This window comes from Mauremys mutica, chromosome 2 (genome assembly GCF_020497125.1).
Source record: "Mauremys mutica isolate MM-2020 ecotype Southern chromosome 2, ASM2049712v1, whole genome shotgun sequence".
NCBI classification, from domain to species: Eukaryota; Metazoa; Chordata; order Testudines; family Geoemydidae; genus Mauremys; species Mauremys mutica.
Genome location: NC_059073.1, coordinates 263,866,043 through 263,885,638, shown reverse-complemented (window position 1 = coordinate 263,885,638; position 19,596 = coordinate 263,866,043). Strand labels below are relative to the sequence as shown.

General features: G+C 40.7%; 1 protein-coding gene across 7 annotated transcripts in view; it reads left to right on the top strand.

The window, feature by feature from the left end:
• MPP7 (MAGUK p55 scaffold protein 7) overlaps nt 1-19,596 on the top strand; it is a 311,912-nt gene that overhangs the window by 222,482 nt on the left and 69,834 nt on the right. For all 7 annotated transcript variants that reach the window (XM_045004397.1, XM_045004395.1, XM_045004398.1 and 4 more), the window contains one exon: nt 9,296-9,427. In XM_045004397.1, coding sequence (XP_044860332.1) covers nt 9,296-9,427 — 132 coding nt within the window. The remainder of the gene's footprint in view (nt 1-9,295; nt 9,428-19,596) is intronic.

The window sequence follows — 19,596 nt, the reverse complement described above, 5'->3', positions numbered from 1 at the left end:
GCAAGTGAAAATGAGGCTGCCTGAAAACAACATGGCGAAAAGCTGTGGAAGCCGAGCTGAAAAACCTGGGGCACAGCTGAGGAATCATTGAAAGACTTGTCAGAAACAGACAGGAGTGGAGGAGCTTCATCCTTAAATGCCAGAGGCGTAATAGGAACATGATGATGATGATGACTCATTTAGCACAAAATCAAGAGGTTGAAAATAAAATTAATCAGGGGACATAAAGAGAATAAATTCTTTAATTAACTACACACCAGTGTTCAGAGTGTGGGTAACAAATGAGTTAGTATTAAAACATCCATGGAATTTCTAAATAGTAGAGATAATTTCCTAACAAAAAAAGCAGCAAAGAATCCTGTGGCACCTTATAGACTAACAGATTCTGTTAGTCTATAAGGTGCCACAGGATTCTTTGCTGCTTTTACAGATCCAGACTTGGCTACCCCTCTGATACCTAACAAAAAAGTTGCATCCAACATGGGGGAATTCTATATTTGACTTCCTGATCTTGATAGAGCAATTGATGACAGAACTAAACATTAGTGTTAGCTTAGGTACAAGTGATCATGACTTTGATAGTAATTACGATAAATCAGAATCTAGGAGTTGTGGCAAATTGATAAGGGAAGTAAAAGGACACAAAGAGAAATCTATGGCCAACTGAATTAAGGGCCGTAAGAAGGACTTTACATATATTAGGAACAACAACAAAAATCCTGATGCTGTATTGGTCATTACTAGATAGAAATGGTAAAATTGTCAATAATAATATAGAAAAGGTAAATGTGTTCAATAAATACTTCTGTTCTGTATGGTGTGGGGGGAGAGGAAGCAGATGATGTCATCATATAACACTCCATTCCACTAGTAAGAGTTCTTTATCAATCAAGTCCCATATCAACTGCTCCATTATCTTGCCTGGGATCAATGTAGACTGACAGGCTTATAATTACCTGGGTCATTTCATTTACCCCTTTAAAATATTGACACAAAATTAGCTTTCTTCCAGTTTTCTAGAACTTTCCTGGCATTCCAAGACTTACTGAAAATCAATGTTAACAGTCCAGCAAGCTCCTGAGGCAGTTTTTTCAGAACTCTTATGAAACTCCTTATTGTCCTTACCATTGATGGCCAGAGATTGCTCCTTCTATATTCATCTAGTAACAAAGAATGTAGGTTATACGTACAGGCTGGGAGGCTCTATCCTGGCAAGCAGTAACTTTGGAAAAGATTGGGGGGATGTAGTAGGTAATCAGTTGAAGACGAGCTCTCACTGTGACACTGTGGCTAAAAGAGCTAATGCTTTTGGATGCATAAACATGAATTTTGTGTATGAGCGGAGAAGTTAGTTTACCTGGTGTGATCTGTGCTGGAATACTGTGTCTAATTCTGGTATCCACAATTCAAGAAGGATGCTGATAAATTGGAGAGAGTTCAGAGAAGAGCCACAAAAATTATTAAAGAATTAGAAAACATTCCCTTTAGTGATGCATTCAAGAAGCTAGGTCTATTTAGATCAAAAAAGAGGAGATTATTGGATTACATAAGCACAGTCTATAAGTAGCTACATGGGGAACAAATTTAATAATGAGCTCTTCAGTCTAGCAGAGAAAGATATAACAAGATCCAATGGCTAGAAATTGAAGATAGACAAATTCAGACTGGAAATGAGGCATACATTTTTAACAATGAGATTAATTAACTGTTGGAACAATTTACCAAGGATTGTGGTGGAGTCTCCATCACTGGCAATTTTTGAATTAAGATTGGATTTTTTTTATAAAATATTCTCTAGTTCAAAAGGAATTATTTTGGGGGAGTCTGTGGCCTATATTATACAGGAAGTCAGACTAGATTATTACAGTGCTTCTGTCTGGCCTTGATATGAAGCTATGTATCTATGATTTGTTTTAAAAAAAAAAACACGGAATCCATGTAATCACTGACAAAACACAGCTTGAAGTCTGTGTAGATTATAAACAAGAAGGCGGTATTTACATACTTTGTCTAACATTACCCATGTCCCATTAAATTACCAGAGAACTGGTATCAGACAAATTCAGTATTTTTTTTTTTTACCGTTTATGGAATTCCTAATTAACCCTTTCCTAAATGTAAGTTCCCTTCACTTCGACTTCAGATTGTCACATATTGGCTGAATGCAATATTAGAGTCATTGAGCAGACGTTTTCAGGTAACTATCCACAATATGCAGCAGCAGTCAAAAAAGCTAACACTGTTAAGAACCAATAGGAAAGAAATAGATAATAAGACAGTAAATATCATAATGCCACTATATAAATCTATTGTAGTCCACCCTTTGTATGCTGCATGCAGTCTTTGTTGCCCCATCTAAAAAATATTAAAATTAGAAAAGATGCAGAAAAGGGCAAGAAAAATGATTAAGGGTATGGAATAACTTCCATGTGTGGAGGGAGTAAAAAGATTAGGACTGTACAGCTTGGAAAAGAGATGAGTAAGGGTGATATGATAGAAATCTATAAGATCATGAATGGTGTGGAGAAGGTGAGAAAGGAATCCGTTCACATGACACACGAACCAGGGGTCACCCAATGAAATCAGGAGGTGACAGGTTTGAAACTAAAATAAGGAAGTACATCACACAACACACAATCAACCTGTGAAACTCGTTGCTGGGGGATGTTGTGAAGGCCAAAGTATAATTGAGTTTAAAAAAAAAATTAGATATGTTCTTGGAGGATAGGTCCATAAATGGTTATTAGGCAAGATGGTTAGGGATGCATCCCCATAATCTGGATGTCCTTAAGCCTCTGACTTCCAGATGGTGGAACTGGATGACAGGACAAACTGCTCGATAATTGCCCTGTTCTGTTCATTTCCTCTGATGCATCTGGCTTCAACCACTGTCAGAAGACAGGATACTGGGCTCGATGGACCATTAGTCGGACCCAGTATGGCTATTCTTGTGTGTCCATAAAATGCCATTCTCCTCAAATAGGACTCAGTGCAAAATTTCACCTTTATAATCCTAATAATTTCTGCATTAGTATGGTTTAATTTTTAAAATTGTAGGATTTTTTAAAAATGATTGGGGATGTGTATTATTTTCAGTCTACTGAGTCTCAAAAACAGTTCACTTTTTTGGCTAAAACTTTGCCAAAAAAAAATCATATTTGGCCACAAAAATGTTTGGCCAAAATATGAAACACTCATGAATTTATAAGACACTGAAAATAGACTTAAAGTGTGTGTATGTATGTATATATATGTGTATATGTATGTATGTGTGTGTGTATGTGTGTGTGTATGTATGTATATATATATATATATATATATATATACACATATATGTATGTGTGTATATATATATATATATACACACACACACACACACAAAAAATAGGCATCCATAGTTATAGCTGTTGCTGTTGTTCCAGCTCTAATGTATAGATTTAACTGGAAAATTAAGTGACATGTACTGATACTTCTTAAGGGTTTGGTTTATTCAAGTATGTTTTCCAATTTCAATGAGGAATTTTGTGAGAAAGTGATTTATGCTGTTGGAACTGGAATGAAAGGAGCTGAAGAACCAGGAAAAAGAAGCTGCTGGCATCTGACTCCCTATTAAAAGGATAGTTCTGTAGCAGTTTATCACCACACCATTTGATACTCCAGAAGAAAGGGCAGAAGTTAGTTATCTTGCTTGTCTGACTTACGGCATTCCCTATTGTGTTTTAAGAACTTCCATGTGACAGTCATAGAATCATAGAATCTCAGGGTTGGAAGGGACCTCAGGAGGTCATCTAGTCCAACCCCCTGCTCAAAGCAGGACCAAACCCAACTAAATCATCCCAGCCAGGGCTTTGTCAAGCCTGACCTTAAAAACCTCTAAGGAAGGAGATTCCACTACCTCCCTAGGTAACCCATTCCAGTTCTTCACCACCCTACTAGTGAAAAAGTTTTTCCTAATATCCAGCCTAAACCTCCCCCTCTGCAACTTGAGACCATTACTCCTTGTTCTGTCATCTTCTACCACTGAGAACAGTCTAGATCCATCCTCTTTGGAACCCCCTTTCAGGTAGTTGAAAGCAGCTATCAAATCCCCCCTCATTCTTCTCTTCTGTAGACTAAACAATCCCAGTTCCCTCAGCCTCTCCTGATAAGTCATGTGCTCCAGCCCCCTAATCATTTTTGTTGCCCTCTGCTGGACTCTCTCCAATTTATCCACAGCCTTCTTGTAGTGTGGGGCCCAAAACTGGACACAGTACTCCAAATGAGGCTTCACCAGTGCTGAGTAGAGGGGAATGATCACATCCCTCGATCTGCTGGAAATGCCCCTACTTATACAACCCCAAATGCCATTAGCCTTCTTGGCAACAAGGGCACACTGTTGACTCATATTCAGCTTTTCGTCCACCGTAACCCCTAGGTCCTTTTCTGCAGAACTGCTGCCCAGCCATTCGGTCCCTAGTCTGTAGCAGTGCATGGGATTCTTCCGTCCTAAGTGCAGGACTCTGCACTTGTCCTTGTTGAACCTCATCATATTTCTTTTGGCCCAATCCTCTAATTTGTCTAGGCCCCTCTGTATCCTAGCCCTACCCTCCAGCGTATCAACCACTCCTCCCAGTTTAGTGTCATCTGCAAACTTGCTAAGGGTGCAGTCCACACCATCCTCCAGATCGTTAATGAAGATATTGAACAAAACCGGCCCCAGCACCGACCCTTGGGGCACTCCACTTGATACTGGCTGCCAACTAGACATGGAACCATTGATCACTACCCGTTGAGCCCGACCATCTAGCCAGTTTTCTATCCACCTTACCGTCCATTCATCCAGCCCATACTTCTTTAACTTGCTGGCAAGAATACTGTGGGAGACTGTATCAAAAGCTTTGCTAAAGTCCAGAAATAGTACATCCACTGCTTTCCCCTCATCCACAGAGCCGGTTATCTCGTCATAGAAGGCAATTAGGTTAGTCAGGCATGACTTGCCCTTGGTGAATCCATGCTGACTGTTCCTGATCACTTTCCCTTCCTTTAAGTGGTTCAGGATTGATTCCTTGAGGACCTGTTCCATGATTTTTCCAGGGACTGAGGTGAGACTGACTGGCCTGTAGTTCCCTGGATCTTCCTTCTTCCCTTTTTTAAAGGTGGGCACTACATTAGCTTTTTTCCAGTCATCCGGGACCTCCCCCGATCGCCATGATTTTTCAAAGATAATGGCCAATGGCTCTGCAATCTCATCGGCCAACTCCTTTAGCACCCTCGGATGCAGCGCATCCGGCCCCATGGACTTGTGCTCGTCCAGCTTTCCTAAATAGCCCCAAACTACTTCTTTCTCCACAGAGAGCTGGTCACCTCCTCCCCATATCGTGCTGCAGAATGCAGCTGTCTGGGAGCTGACCTTGTCTGTGAAGACAGAGGCAAAAAAAGCATTGAGTACACTAGCTTTCTGTCACTAGGTTCCCTCCCTCATTCAGCAAGGGGCCCACACTTTCCTTGACTTTCTTCCTGTTGCTAACATACCTAAAGAAACCCTTCTTGTTACTCCTAACATCTCCGGCTAGCTGCAACTCCAAGTGTGATTTGGCCTTCCTGATTTCACTCCTGCATGCCTGAACAATACTTTTATACTCCTCCCTGGTTATTTGTCCAATCTTCCACTTCTTGTAAGCGGTTCTTTTGTGTTTAAGACGAGCAAGGATTTCACTGTTAAGCCAAGCTGGTCGCCTGCCATATTTACTTTTCTTCCTACACATCGGGATGGTTTGTTCCTGCAACCTCAATAAGGTTTCTTTGAAATACAGCCAGCTTTCCTCGACTCCTTTCCCCGTCATGTTATTCTCCCAGGGGACCTTGCCCATCAGTTCCCTGAGGGAGTCGAAGTCTGCTTTTCTGAAGTCCAGGGTCTCTGTTCTACTGCTTTCCCTTTTTCCTTGTGTCAGGATCCTGAACTCGACCATCTCATGGTCACTGCCTCCCAGGTTCCCATCCACTATTGCTTCCTCTACTATTTCTTCCCTGTTTGTGAGCAGCAGGTCAAGAAGAGCTTTTCCCCTAGTTGGTTCCTCCAGCACTTGCACCAGGAAATTGTCCCCTACACTTTCCAGAAACTTCCTAGATTGTCTGTGCACTGCTGTATTGCTCTCCCAGCAGATATCGGGGTGATTAAAGTCCCCCATGAGAACCAGGGCCTGTGATCTAGCAACTTCTGTTAGTTGCTGGAAGAAAGCCTCGTCCACCTCATCCCCCTGGTCCGGTGGTCTGTAGCAGACTCCCACCACGACATTACCCTTGTTGTTCATACTTCTAAATTTAATCCAGAGACACTCAGGTTTTTCTGCAGTTTCATACTGGAGCTCTGAGCAGTCATACTGCTCTCTTACGTACAACGCAACTCCCCCACCTTTTCTGCCCTGCCTGTCCTTCCTGAACAGTTTATATCCATCCATGACAGTACTCCAATCATGTGAGTTATCCCACCAAGTCTCTGTTATTCCAATTACATCATAATTCCCTGACTGTGCCAGGAGTTCTAGTTCTCCCTGCTTGTTCCCCAGGCTTCTTGCATTTGTGTATAGGCACTTAAGATAACTCGCTGATTGTCCCGCTTTCTCGGTCTGAGACAGGAGTCCTCCCCTCTTGCAGTCTCCTGCTTGTGCTTCCTCCTGGTATCCCACTTCCCCACTTACCTCGGGGCTTTGGTCTCCTTCCCCCAGTGAACCTAGTTTAAAGCCCTCCTCACTAGGTTAGCCAGCCTGCTTGCAAAGATGCTCTTCCCTCTCTTTGTGAGGTGGAGCCCGTCTCTGCCTAGCAATCCTTCTTCTTGGAAGACCATCCCATTGTCAAAGAATCCAAACCCGTCTCTCCGACACCATCTGCGTAGCCATTCGTTGATTTCCACGATTCGACGGTCTCTACCCTGGCCTTTTCCTGCCACAGGGAGGATAGACGAGAACACCACTTGCGCCTCAAACTCCTTTATCCTTCTTCCCAGAGCCACGTAGTCTGCAGTGATACGCTCAAGGTCATTCTTGGCAGTGTCATTGGTGCCCACGTGGAGAAGCAGGAAGGGGTAGCAATCCGAGGGCTTGATGAGTCTCGGCAGTCTCTCCGTCACATCGTGAATCCTAGCCCCTGGCAAGCAGCACACCTCTCGGTTTTCCCGGTCAGGGCGGCAGATAGATGACTCAGTCCCCCTGAGGAGAGAGTCCCCGACCACTACCACCCTCCTCCTCCTCCTCTTGGGAGTGGTGGTCGTGGAACCCCCATCCCTAGGACGGCGCATCTCATGCCTTCCAATCAGTGGAGTCTCCTTCTGCTCTGTTCCCTCAGGTGCATCATCCACTCCACTCTCTGCACTAGTACCTGTGGAGAGAACATGAAAACGGTTGCTCACCTGTATCTGTGTTTCTGGTACATGGATGTTTCTGGTACTCTTTCCCCTTCTGGAAGTCACATGCCGCCACTTATCCTCGCTGGCCCTCTGTCCCCGCTGCGTAGCCTGCTCTGAATCTTCAGAACATTGTGCCCGCTGCAGCTGATCCTGACGTCTATCCAGGAAATCCTCATTTTCTTTTATGGAATGCAGGGTTGTTATTCGTTTCTCCAGACCTTGAATCTTCTCTTCCAAGATGAAGATCAGCTTGCACTTTGTACAGACAAAGTCGCTCCTATCCCATGGAAGGAAGACGAACATGGCGCATCCTGTGCAGGTCACAACGGCCGATTGCTCAGCATCCATGGTCTCTTCCTTCTAAGAGCTCTCTCCAGGCGAACTCCTGGAAAACACTTTTTTATGTATTTAACACTTATAAATGCTGGAGGCAAAGCGGGGTTTGAGGTGGAGGCTGACAGCTCGCAACCCCCAGTAATAACCTTGTGACCCCCTGAGGGGTCCCAACCCCCAGTTTGAGAATCCCTGGGTTAATTTAATTTTAGCACCCTGTGTCCATTCAGATGCATATTCTATTTTGAGCATGTCAGTTTTCACACCATAGGCTCATCCCAGATTCTGGAACAAGCTCAAATGCTCAGTTCGTGGAGTATGTATATAAACTATACTAAAGACAAACCCACAGTAACCGTCTCCAGTTTGTGAGGGACCCCAGGGAGCCAGTCTCTAGGAAACAGATAAATGCATGGAGGTTAAGTCCATTAATGGCTATTAGCCAGGATGGGTAAGGAATGGTGTCCCTAGCCTCTGTTTGTCAGAGAGTGGAGATGGATGGCAGGGGAGAGATCACTTGATCATTACCTGTTAGGTTCACTCCCTCTGGGGCACTTGGCATTGTCCATTGTCAGTAGAGAGGATACTGGGCTGGATGGACCTTTGGTTTGACCCAGTATGGCTGTTCTTATGTTCTAACCTAAATGAACCCAAAGTTATGGAGACAGATATGAGTCAAGGAAGCCAGCAGAGTATCAGAAACCTGGAAAAATCTCTGACTGGATGGGCTCAGGTGTTTGGTCACAAGCTGAGGTGGTTCAAAAGTTTTGGATTTTTTTAAGCAGAATTTTTTATTGTTTCTTTAAACAATCAAACACAGCAAGCAGCAAATATTTGGCCACACACTTCTGAAACCCCAAACTATATTCAGGTTTTGGCAGACTAATTTCAGCTTTTCAATTAAAAAAAACACCACAAATTTTGAAGGAAAGCAGACATTGTCCGTGATTTTTTTCTGCTTTTATAAGCCCCTAGTTTTCGATCCAAAAAAAGTTTTGACGGAAAATATTTGTCCAACCCTTTTAATGAGCTTTAGTGCCTTTTAGCACTAGCTGATGCTGAGAACCAGTGATAACTTGTAAAGAAGTTTTCTCAAAACTGGGTTTGTTCCGAGATGCGGAAGGTTTATTTTTCCCAGGTCTGCCCATGTAGAGGAGCAAGTGGGGAAATTTGCCCGGGCCCCACAGGGGCCCACACAAGAATATAATATTGCAATTTTTTTATGGAAGGGACCCCCAAAATTGCTTTGCCCCAGGCCCCCTGAATCCTCTGGGCGGACCTGCTCCAGACTACAACTTTTATAATTTAGGAATAAAAGTACTTAAGTGCTCAGCATCCTAACTTATGCTTAAAACACCCTTTCTTAATCCACAATTTGTAGCTGTGTGCATTGTGGATCTTAACTATATTTATTTTATTGGGTTGTTTTATTATTGTTTAACACACTATTAAAATGGCATAAACAAATAGGCACTCTACATAAATTGTTATGACACTGTAGCACTCAGATTATAAATTGTTGCCTTTTGTATTTTATAGGCTTTTCAGACTAATATTTATGTTGACCATTGACAATTTCAGGCTTTGCTCTCTGTACATGATACTGTTGCTCAGAAGAACTATGATCCAGTATTGCCTCCCATCCCTGATGATATTGATGAGGAGGAAGACTCAGTAAAAATAATCAGACTGGTCAAAAATAGGGAACCACTGGTAAGTTATCTTTCCTTTTGTTGCTTTCTTTAATAGTAGAAAATGATTAAGATGGCTAGCATTAGCTGGAAATATGAATAAATAGTCATTTCAGGTTTTTCCAGAATGCTAAGTAGCTGTGAATTCCACCTTCACATTACTGAAGTAATTCAAATGGGTAAGCTTCTTGTTGATATTCTTACTTCAAGCCAGTGTGTCCACTGAAATCAATGAAATACTCATTTTTAATCTTGAACCTGAACTATGAGCTTGTTCTAAAGAGCAAAAATGATAGGGAATCCCCAGTGAAATCTAGATCTTTGTCACGAACTGTTCCTGTTAGCATTAATATTGAGAATGTGACCTTTTGGTACATTGAAAAGGAGCTTAAAATACATTTGTAAATACCTTGAATTGAAGTCTGAGCAAATTTAAGTTGTCTGTTTTTGTAGTTTGGATTAAAACAGCAGAAAGTTGATAGCTTCATGGGAATATCTGGAAAAATTAAATTAAGCCAAGTATGTATTACAGGAATATTAAATTGTTGTACTGATTTGCTGTAGACAGAGAGTCACATTATGTAATATATAGTTAATTACTCCCCCCCCCTTCCCCGCTAACCAGCAAATGCTTTGTTTTAGGTTATGCTAAAGATGTGTTTAATGGAAAGGAATCTTGAAGAAATATCTATAAAAGTTACTTTTAAAGAGCTGCAATTGTGTACCCAGGATGGTGGGGAGAGAGTGATGCCTATGTTAGACATACAGTGGGAGCTTGTCTCAGCTGATATCTCAGTAATGCCCTCAGTCTTGACAGATCTCTGGCGTCAGTCAACAAGAAATGAATTTTAGTATTGACTGACTCTGGGGGCCCATGGGTACAGTTAAAAGTTTGACCATATGGAAATATTTTACTTGGTATTAACATTCTAAATCTTTTTTTCTGAATATTTAAATCACATGCCTATTTACAAAGCTTTTCATTTTTTTATCACATGAATTCCTTCTGTTAGAGAAGAAACTTAGTCAAGAGAAGAAATTGTATCTACTTTTAATTCTGAGAGGTGTGAAAAATTGAGTATGCCATATAAAATTAGTTAAAATTAAATAACTTGGTTTTAGTATTAATTGAAAACATCATTGACTTGTCTGAGTCGGTATCAATAGCTTTGTGTCACAGAAGCTTAAAAATATAAAATCTCAAAATTTGTGCCATTTTCATAAAGTTTAACATTTAAAACACTTGCAAATTGCTTTGGGGCCAGATTTAACATTTTAACTTGTAGCAGGTTTTAGCTATCAGTAAATAAACATGGTCTCAAAAATTGTGATTTTATGTTATGCTTATTCATATAAGTGGCTATTTTTATAAAAAGTATCAACTTTGAAAAAGTAATGCTGGAAGGGAGATGCCTGAAAACGTTTGTGAAATGTTTATAAAGTGCAGTGTATTTTTCAGGCTCAAAGTTGCTGTAATTTTTATGCATGCCTATCATTATGGAGAAAGGGAATACACTAACTAGACATTGCAAAGTGCCAATGTTCCTTACTGTCTTAGAATTTAGGATTGTTAATGTTGGATTTATGTAAACAAACACACAGCAATTAAAAGGTGATTGACTTGTGCTAGATAGGATTGACAGGTAGAAACAAACATGACTAGTGAAAGAAACTAGTTTTTGAAGCTGTGTGGAAATTTAACATTTAAAATGGACAAATAAACATTAATACACTCTGATCTAAAGCAAAGGTTACATTTAAAAATATGGGTTACATTAAAAATGTGGCTTATTGGAGTATTCATTTTTATACGTTGCCTGATTGCTATATACCTTTATTTAACAGGCAAAACATGCAATAAATCTGAAGTCTCTCTGCTGTCTTTACTCTTAACCTATATTACAGGCCAAACTTGTTTTGATTTGTTGTTAATGCTTGAAAAATAAGGGCTTATTTTGTTAATATTCTGGAACCAGCAGTATCCAGCAGATGAATGGATGGAGTAGTACTGTTCATCTCTAGGACATAAAAGTAAACAAAAAAGGGTCTAGCTCCTGGAGAAGTTGCATTAATGTGTCAGTACTTTTGCATGCTGCTTGATGCTGTACCTTTAACCACATTCTCAATCTCTGATCTCCATATGGTTTCCAAACTTCTTATTTCCCTTTAAAAAATATTTAAAATTGAGCTATGCTATTACACCTGTGTATGTCCCATTTTGGCTAACTCTCTCCTTTGGCTAGCAACACTAAAAACCTTTTTCAGACTCCCAAGATCCAACCTTAACTGTCTTTGCATTTTTAAAGCACAGTATGAGAAGCTGCATTGCATGTACCACTGAAAATACTGGGGCTCAACAATTCATAAGAACAAACATTCTTGCCAGATTATACACACCTCATGGATTAGGCAGAGCTTGCAATAACATGAGGGAAGCTGCTTTTTTAGTATTTCAGCAAAATCAAAAGTACTTATACATTTAAAAACAAATTAATTGATGTTTGAGGATATTTTTAAAAACTATAGTGGGCAAGGTTTGGAGACGAGTAGGAGAAGCCTTTTTTTTTTCAAACCACTTTGCCTTTTTATAATGTGTAGTACATGGGCTAGCCTTGAAGGCCAGTCACAAGACTCAACTAGTGCTCTATGTGGCTGCATTCTCACTTGGGCCTTGTCTTCCCTATGAATAAAAGGTGTGTTCATATCGATCAGGACATGTAGGGGAATGAAGACAGACACGGGGATAGATTTAAACAGAAGGCTGCAAATATATTAACACTGAGTTGGGACACTATTCACCCTGCCTCTCCTGTCTCTTATATCAGCCATTTAACTGGCTCCAGTGCCAGCTTAGAAGGCTTCCACCACATAACCCATACCTCAGGGTACACTCTTTTCAGCCTGCCCCCAGGACTCAGTTCACTTTTCTGAATAATCTCACTCTCCACCCACAAGGGAAGTAGAGGGTACCATAAGGGTACAATGGTCCAGAGTGACCTAGACAAATTAGAGGATTGGGCCTCAATAAATCTGATGAGGGTCAACAAGGACAAGTGCAGAGTCTTGCACTTAGGACGGAAGAATCCCATGCACTGCTACAGGCTGGGGACCGACTGGTTAAGCCACAGTTCTGCAGAAAAGGACCTGGGGATTACAGTGGACTAGAAGCTGGATAAGAATCAACAGTGTGCCCTTGTTGCCAAGAAGGCTAACGGCATATTGGGTTGCATTAGTAGGAGCATTGTCAGCAGATCGAGGGAAGTTATTATTGCCATCTATTCAGCACTGGTGAGGCCATATTTGGAGTATTGTGTCCAGTTTTGGGCCCCCCACTACAGAAAGGATGTGAACAAATTGGAGAGAGTCCAGCAGAAGGCAACAGAAATGATTAGGGGGCTGAGGCACATGACTTATGCAGAGTGGCTGAGGGAACTGGGGTTATTTAATCTGCAGAAGAGAAGAGTGAGGTGGGATTTGATAGCAGCCTTCAACTATCTGAAGGGGGGTTTCAAAGAGGATGGAGCTAGGCTGTTCTCAGTGGTGGCAGATGACAGAACAAGGAGTAATGGTTTCAAGTTGCAGTGGGAGAGGACTATGTTGGATATTAGGAAACACTATTTCACTAGCTGAAGCACTGGAATGGGTTACCTAGGGAGGTGGTGGAATCTCCATCCTTAGAGGTTTTTAAGGCCCAGCTTGACACAGCCCTGATGGGGATGATTTAGTTGGTGTTGGTCCCCTGATGGGGATGATTTAGTTGGTGTTGGTCCTGCTTTGAGCAGGGGGTTGGACTAGATGACCTCCTGAAGTCTCTTGCAACCCTAATCTTCTATGATTCTAAAGACTTCAGGACTACCCTTCTTCAATCGGTACAGTGAAATCCCAGATCTCTTTTACTGTTGGGAGCTGTCCCTTTTGGCTTTTATCCTTACTGGACACTGACTGCAAGTTGTGATGAACTAAACATTACTACAAATGCCAAACAGTAATTTCTCTTATTTAACCCAACTGTGCTCCATAATGTTGTGAGGAAGGCCAAATCTCCCCCCCCCCACACACTCTCCCCCCCCCCCCCAAAAAAAACAACCAGAAAAACACCAAGCTTCCAACAACTTGACTCCAATGGGAAAAATTCCTTCCTGACCCCAAAACAGGGAGTTGGTTAGACCCGCAACATTCTAAAACAGAGCAATTATACTAAAACTACAGGGAGGAAGGGTGGAGCAGCTAACAAGAGGAAGAGGATCCAAAAAGCCTGGGCACAGGCTTAAATTAATGGGGGCGGGGAAAGCAAGGGGCTGGCCAATGGAAGTTGAAGAGTCTCTGGAGGAAATACAGCCCACCTCTGCATTCCAAGGCATACACCTTCTTCCTCTGGGGTTGTCCACCGCAGTGGAGGTCCGATCAAGTTTTACACCCAATGATATGGGTAGGTGGCAGATTCAGTAGGCTAATTTGAGTTAAGTAACTAAGTCCCCCATAACTCGTGAAATCTGCAAACTCTCGTCTTCACTAGGATTTTACTTCAAGTTAGCTTACTTGAGTTAGAAACACACCATTTTTTTCATAGCAAAGACAGGGTGTTGGTGGTATTAGTTGCACAGAACATATTACACCCATTCTTCCTCAGCAAACAGGCTTCCCATTGCTTCCAGGAGCAATTCTAAGTGTTGTCCTTGGTCTTTAAGCTAAGGTTCCTGGCTACCTGATCACCTCTTTCCCTACATGGTATTACAATTAAGGCTAGTTGCAGTGATTTTAACAATCCTTAGATTTAAACATCATAGGAAAGATAGCTGGGCATTCTTAGAAGAAGGCCTTGGGTTATGACTTTCAGATTCCATCCTGGTTTAATGGAACTCAGCTTGTCGACTTCTAGGGTAAGAGTGTAAAACTTCATCCTTGTATAGCCTTTTGCGTGAGGGGTGGAAGCCTGTGTGTTGTGTGGATGGCTGTATTGGAGATGTCTTGTATTTTTATTTGACTTAAGAACACTTTACTAAATGTATAAATAAGCATAATTTCACAATTGAGAAAGAAGGCTGTATTAGTTAAAAAACTGACCTGGGTAAGAGGGGGGAAATAAAAAATAAAAATATATATGTATATAACAAATAGACGAAAGGGGGAGTTATAGTAATGAATATAAATCAGAAGCTAGGAATTGTAGCAAATTAATAAGGGAAGCGGAAGGACACAAAGAGAAATCTACAACCAGCAGAGGAAAGGCCAATAAGAAGGAATTTTTAAAGTGTATTAGGAACAAATAACATCCTGACAAAACATTGGTCCATTAATAGATGGAAATGGTAAAATTATCAATAATAATGCAGAAAAAGCAGATGCATTTGATAAATATTTCTGTTCTGTATTTGGGGAAAAAAGCAAATGATGTAATCATATCATATGATAACACTCTTTCCATTCCACTAGTAAGAGTTCTTTATCAATCAAGTCCCATATGAGCTACTCCATTATCTTACCTGGGATTGAAGTCAGACTGACAGGCCTGTAAATTACCTGGGTCATCACATTTACACATTAGTTTTCTTCCAGTTTTCTGGAATTTCCCTGGTATTCCAAGAATTACTGAAGATCAACATGAACAATCTAGCAAGCTCCTGATCCAGCTCTTTTAAAGGTCTTAGGAAACTCCTTATTGATCTTATCTCTGCTTGCCATAGATTTCTCCTTGTGTATTAATCTAGGAACAAACAATGTAGGCCATACTTACAGTTTGAGGGACTCTATCCTGGGAAGCAGTAACTTTGAAAAAGATTTGGGAGTTGTGTTGGATAATCAGCTGAAAACAGGTTCCCAGTTTGACACTGTGACCAAAAGAGCTAATGCTTTTGGATGCATATATAGGGGAGAGGTTAGTTTATCTTTATATTTGGTACTGTGCGACCTCTGCTGGAATACTGTGTCCAGTTCTGGTATCCACAATTCAAGAAGGAAGCTGATAAATTGGAGAGGGTTCAAAGAGCCACAAGAATGATTAAAGGTTTAGAAAACCTTTTTTAGTGATAGGTCAAGGAGCTCAATTATTTAGCTTAACAAAGAGAAGGGTAAGGAGTGGCTTGATTACAGTCTATAAGTATCTGTGTGGGGAACAAATATTTAACAATGGGCTCTTCAGTCTAGCAGAGAAAGGTATAACAAGATCCAAAGGCTAGAAGTTGAAGCTAGACAAACTGAAACTGGAAATAAGGTGTATATTTTTAACAATTAAAGTAATTAACCATTGGAACAATTTATTTTGGTTCATGGTGGATTCTCCATTGCTGGCAATTTTTAAATCAAGATTGGATTTTTTTTTTAAAGATATGATCCAGTTCAAAAGGAATTACTTTGAGGGAGTTTTTGGCCTCTTTTATACAGGTGTTCAGACTAGATCCCAATGATCCCTTCTTACCTTGGAGTCTATGAATCTATTGAGAAAAGCACTTTACTATTAATTTAATTTTATGGTGGATTGTTCAGGAAGGATGTTTATTACTTAAAAACCTTGATGTCACAGAGTGGCTGGCTTCTGAATGAAGTAGGTCCAGCTGCCCTGTGACAGAACAGGTGCTGTCAGTTTGGCCAATTAAAAGGACAGGGCAGCATCTGGCCTATAAAGGATCAGGGCACCTGGGTGTGGGAGGGAGACCCAGTATATCAGAGCAGACTGGTTCAGCCGGGGGCAGATGAGAGCTGCCAGAGACTTGAGGGAGTGGAGGAAGGTCCCAGAAGGAAGCAGAAGGTGTTTCCTGGGAAACAGCTGAAGGCAAGAAGAGCAGTGAAAGGCGTTTGTTGGCTAGTGTCTCCAAGCCAGACGGCCATGGCCAGAGGACTGGAGAGGGCTGAAGAAAGAAGGAGATGCAGAGGGAGTTGCCTGCAGGCTCTAAGATGGAGAGTCCAAATCAAGGGCCAGAGAGGATTGAAGGCAGGGGAGCAGTAGAGGAGCTTAACCTCTGAAATCTTCAGAGCTGGAGAGCTGGACTCCAGAGTAACTGTAAGAGAGCCAGGGGGAGTGAAGGATGCTCCTCAGCAGAGGCTGTGGGAGGATTCCTGCTCGGGTAAAGTGAGGTTGCACTCCATTTGGAAAGGCTGGGGTGGCTGTCCTGGTACAAGGACAGAGGAGGACTGTCAGAGGGTCTGGGTGTGGTCAAAGTCACCAGTGTGTCATATGTGGGGCATCCAGAGATGAGATAGCTTGAGTTTTAATTATTGCTTGCACTTCAGTGAAAAATGGACTGCATATTTGGAGACTTATGTTTTGGATCATTTGCACAAGCTTTTTTTAATAATTTGGTCCCAAGGAAGGATATTATTGAGACAAGAAACCCAATAACTTTACTTCAGGCTAACCTGAGAGGGGAAACTGAGGCAGGCACAGGACAGCACGCTACGCGGGACTACCCTGTGACACCTGGTTTGTGTCCAGTTATTGGAAGTAAGCTTCAGACTAACATCTGTTACTGTGGTGCTAGAGCTTAGTATTGAGATAGAGTAGATGTATTAATGATTGATTTTTATCAGTTTATATACAGTAATATTGAAATCAGTAGTATTTGCTTCCTGTATAAAAATACTCACTTTAAAACTTTGGCTAGAATAATTGCAGTAAAATCCTCATAATTTTTCTAACTCCCAGGCATATTTGCATCTGAAATTAAATTGTAATAAAGAACTCAAACAAATGTCATAGCTATATAATTATATTATAAAAATATAAAAGCATATTTTTAGCAAATTACAGAAAGAATGCACTGTTTAGAGATAGGATTTCATTAGAATAAATATAAAATGTAATAGCGTGTGCAATACACAGACCCAGAATTCTACTACAGAGTGGTGGCTGCTGTCAGAATTTCTCCCAAAGAGACTCTGAACATGGGGTGGTGATTAATTTTCTAGGGAGTTTTCTTTTCACAGCAAATATAGCCTGTGTGTAATAAACAAATACAAATCAAGCTCCCACTTGGCATTTGAAGTATTCTGTTGTATTTTAGATTTGAGTTTTTAGAGGTAAGTTTTACTGACAACCATTAAAAATGTTAAACACATACAAATCATTTGACGCCTGTTAGTTATTTGTGCATTTTTCCACCTTTGTGCTCCTGAAGTACTTTACATTTGAAACAGTGATACACATGTTACTCTGCTTTATTTTCTTGATGACAAATTAAGAAAGGCAGAAATAAAAGAAAATTCAATATATATTTCATAAACAACTTACTCCGACCTCAACTGTAACTGTAGCTCTTCTTTGACGAGATAACACTAAGCAGTTGATACTGATACACATTTCAGCATGTGAGATCCAACAAGTGTTGGGGGGAAAAGTTGGGACACCGAGTGACAAGTCCACCCAATTGAGGCGTAATCAATTTTGGCTTTTATTTATACAATTTCAGACAGAATTATTGTCACCTATAGTGTCTGGATATACATTTATGCCAGGCAAATAACAGACAAGATAGAATTGGCCAGGCCCAGGTTACCGCATTCTGGGGCACCGGGAAGTTCTTCCACCTTCCATGATGATTGTTGCCTTCTCTGATCCCTTGGTTTGGTCCTTCAGTCACATTCTTCAGTTTCTGGTCTGGTGTTTCTCCAGTTTGGGCCCATGTTCACTTTGGTCTTTTACGTGTTTCTACATTACAGATTACTTAATCTCTATCCAATTGGCTTTTAGCACATCAACCCTTTGGATTTTAGGTAACCCACACATTATACATGCACGAGCTTCATTTGCCCAACTTCTGTATTTTTCCTGCTGGTTTTGCAGTTTCTGGGTCATGTTGTTGTGTCATCCTGCCCTGGGTCTTCCCAGAAAAAAAGGGGGGTTATTATTATTATATGTTTGTGTATCTTTTACTTACATCTTCCAACACGACATGTTACCTTTGTTTTTTCAGCAGTATTTTAAACAGATTAGCAATTTTATGTAAAAGAAGAATTAGCAAAACCACATGTATGCCACCAAAACCTTGGCCTAAGTGTTACCTCATCAGTACTCATTCACTATGCATAATTACAAATCATAAAAAATATAGCTATTGGAAGCTTTTCATCTTATCATTAACAATTCTTCATGTTATATTTCAATGTTATGCATCAATATATGTTATTCTGTGCTATTCTTAATCTATTAGAAAGGAGAGGGGAGTTATGGAAAACATAATTCTTTAATGTCAGCATTTCTTATTTTCTTTAAACATGGCTTTTTCATTCAAAGTTCAGTTTTGCTTCGCTTCTTTAGAAATTATCAGTTGAATGAGAGGTGTCTCAATTTTAGGGCCTTGTTATTTGGTTGCTTTTACTGGTACCTCAACAGCAAGGTTCCCCACACTATCTTACCAGTGTGCTTCCACCCTGTTGAGAAGAAATACCTATTGAAGATAATCAATTGTTCAGACTCCATGTTAACCCTCCTCTATTATTTATTACTTTCTGTCTCTATTGAGAATACCAGCAAGTTGCTAGTTTTAATGGTAATTTTGTGCTATAGACAGCAGCTCACTAGGAGTTGACTTCAGTCTTCTCACACGGGCTGCTAAACAGCCATTGGATAAAAAAAAGTATTTATGCTTTATTTAGTTGTTAATTGTTAAAACACAGTTATGACAGATACAGGAAATGTCCCATATTTCTGAATTGTATGAATTCTCCCTTATATGCATTCTAGATCAGTGCTACAGAACAGGATGATTTTCCAAAGCCATCTTTGTTTCTTGGATGATTCTTAAAGACACCTTTGTGAAAAAACAAAGTAGCCACTTGTGTGTGTGTGTGTGTTTTGTTTTAAAGGCATAAATGTTAGCTAAATGTGTGCAAAAAACATTTTGTGTGTTTGGCAACATGGCCTCTTTTTATGCAGGAACTTTACTATATATATTGTTTTTCAATTTTTAGCAGTACATAAGTGCAATTCTAGAGGCTGACCCAGTACAAATAGTATAGCCCTGTACACTTAGGGGAAATATTAAAGTCCAAAATTATATTGTTTTCATGTTCCCCTCAGATGCATAATAAGGAACCTGCCCCCATCACAGGGTCCCAGAACCCAGGCTCCAGCCCGAGCCTGAATGTCTACGCTGCAATTTTATAGCCCCGCAGTCGAAGCCCCATGAGTCCAAGTCAGCTGACACAGGCCAGCCACAGGTGTTTTATTGCAGTGTAGGCATGTACTGAGTACAAATA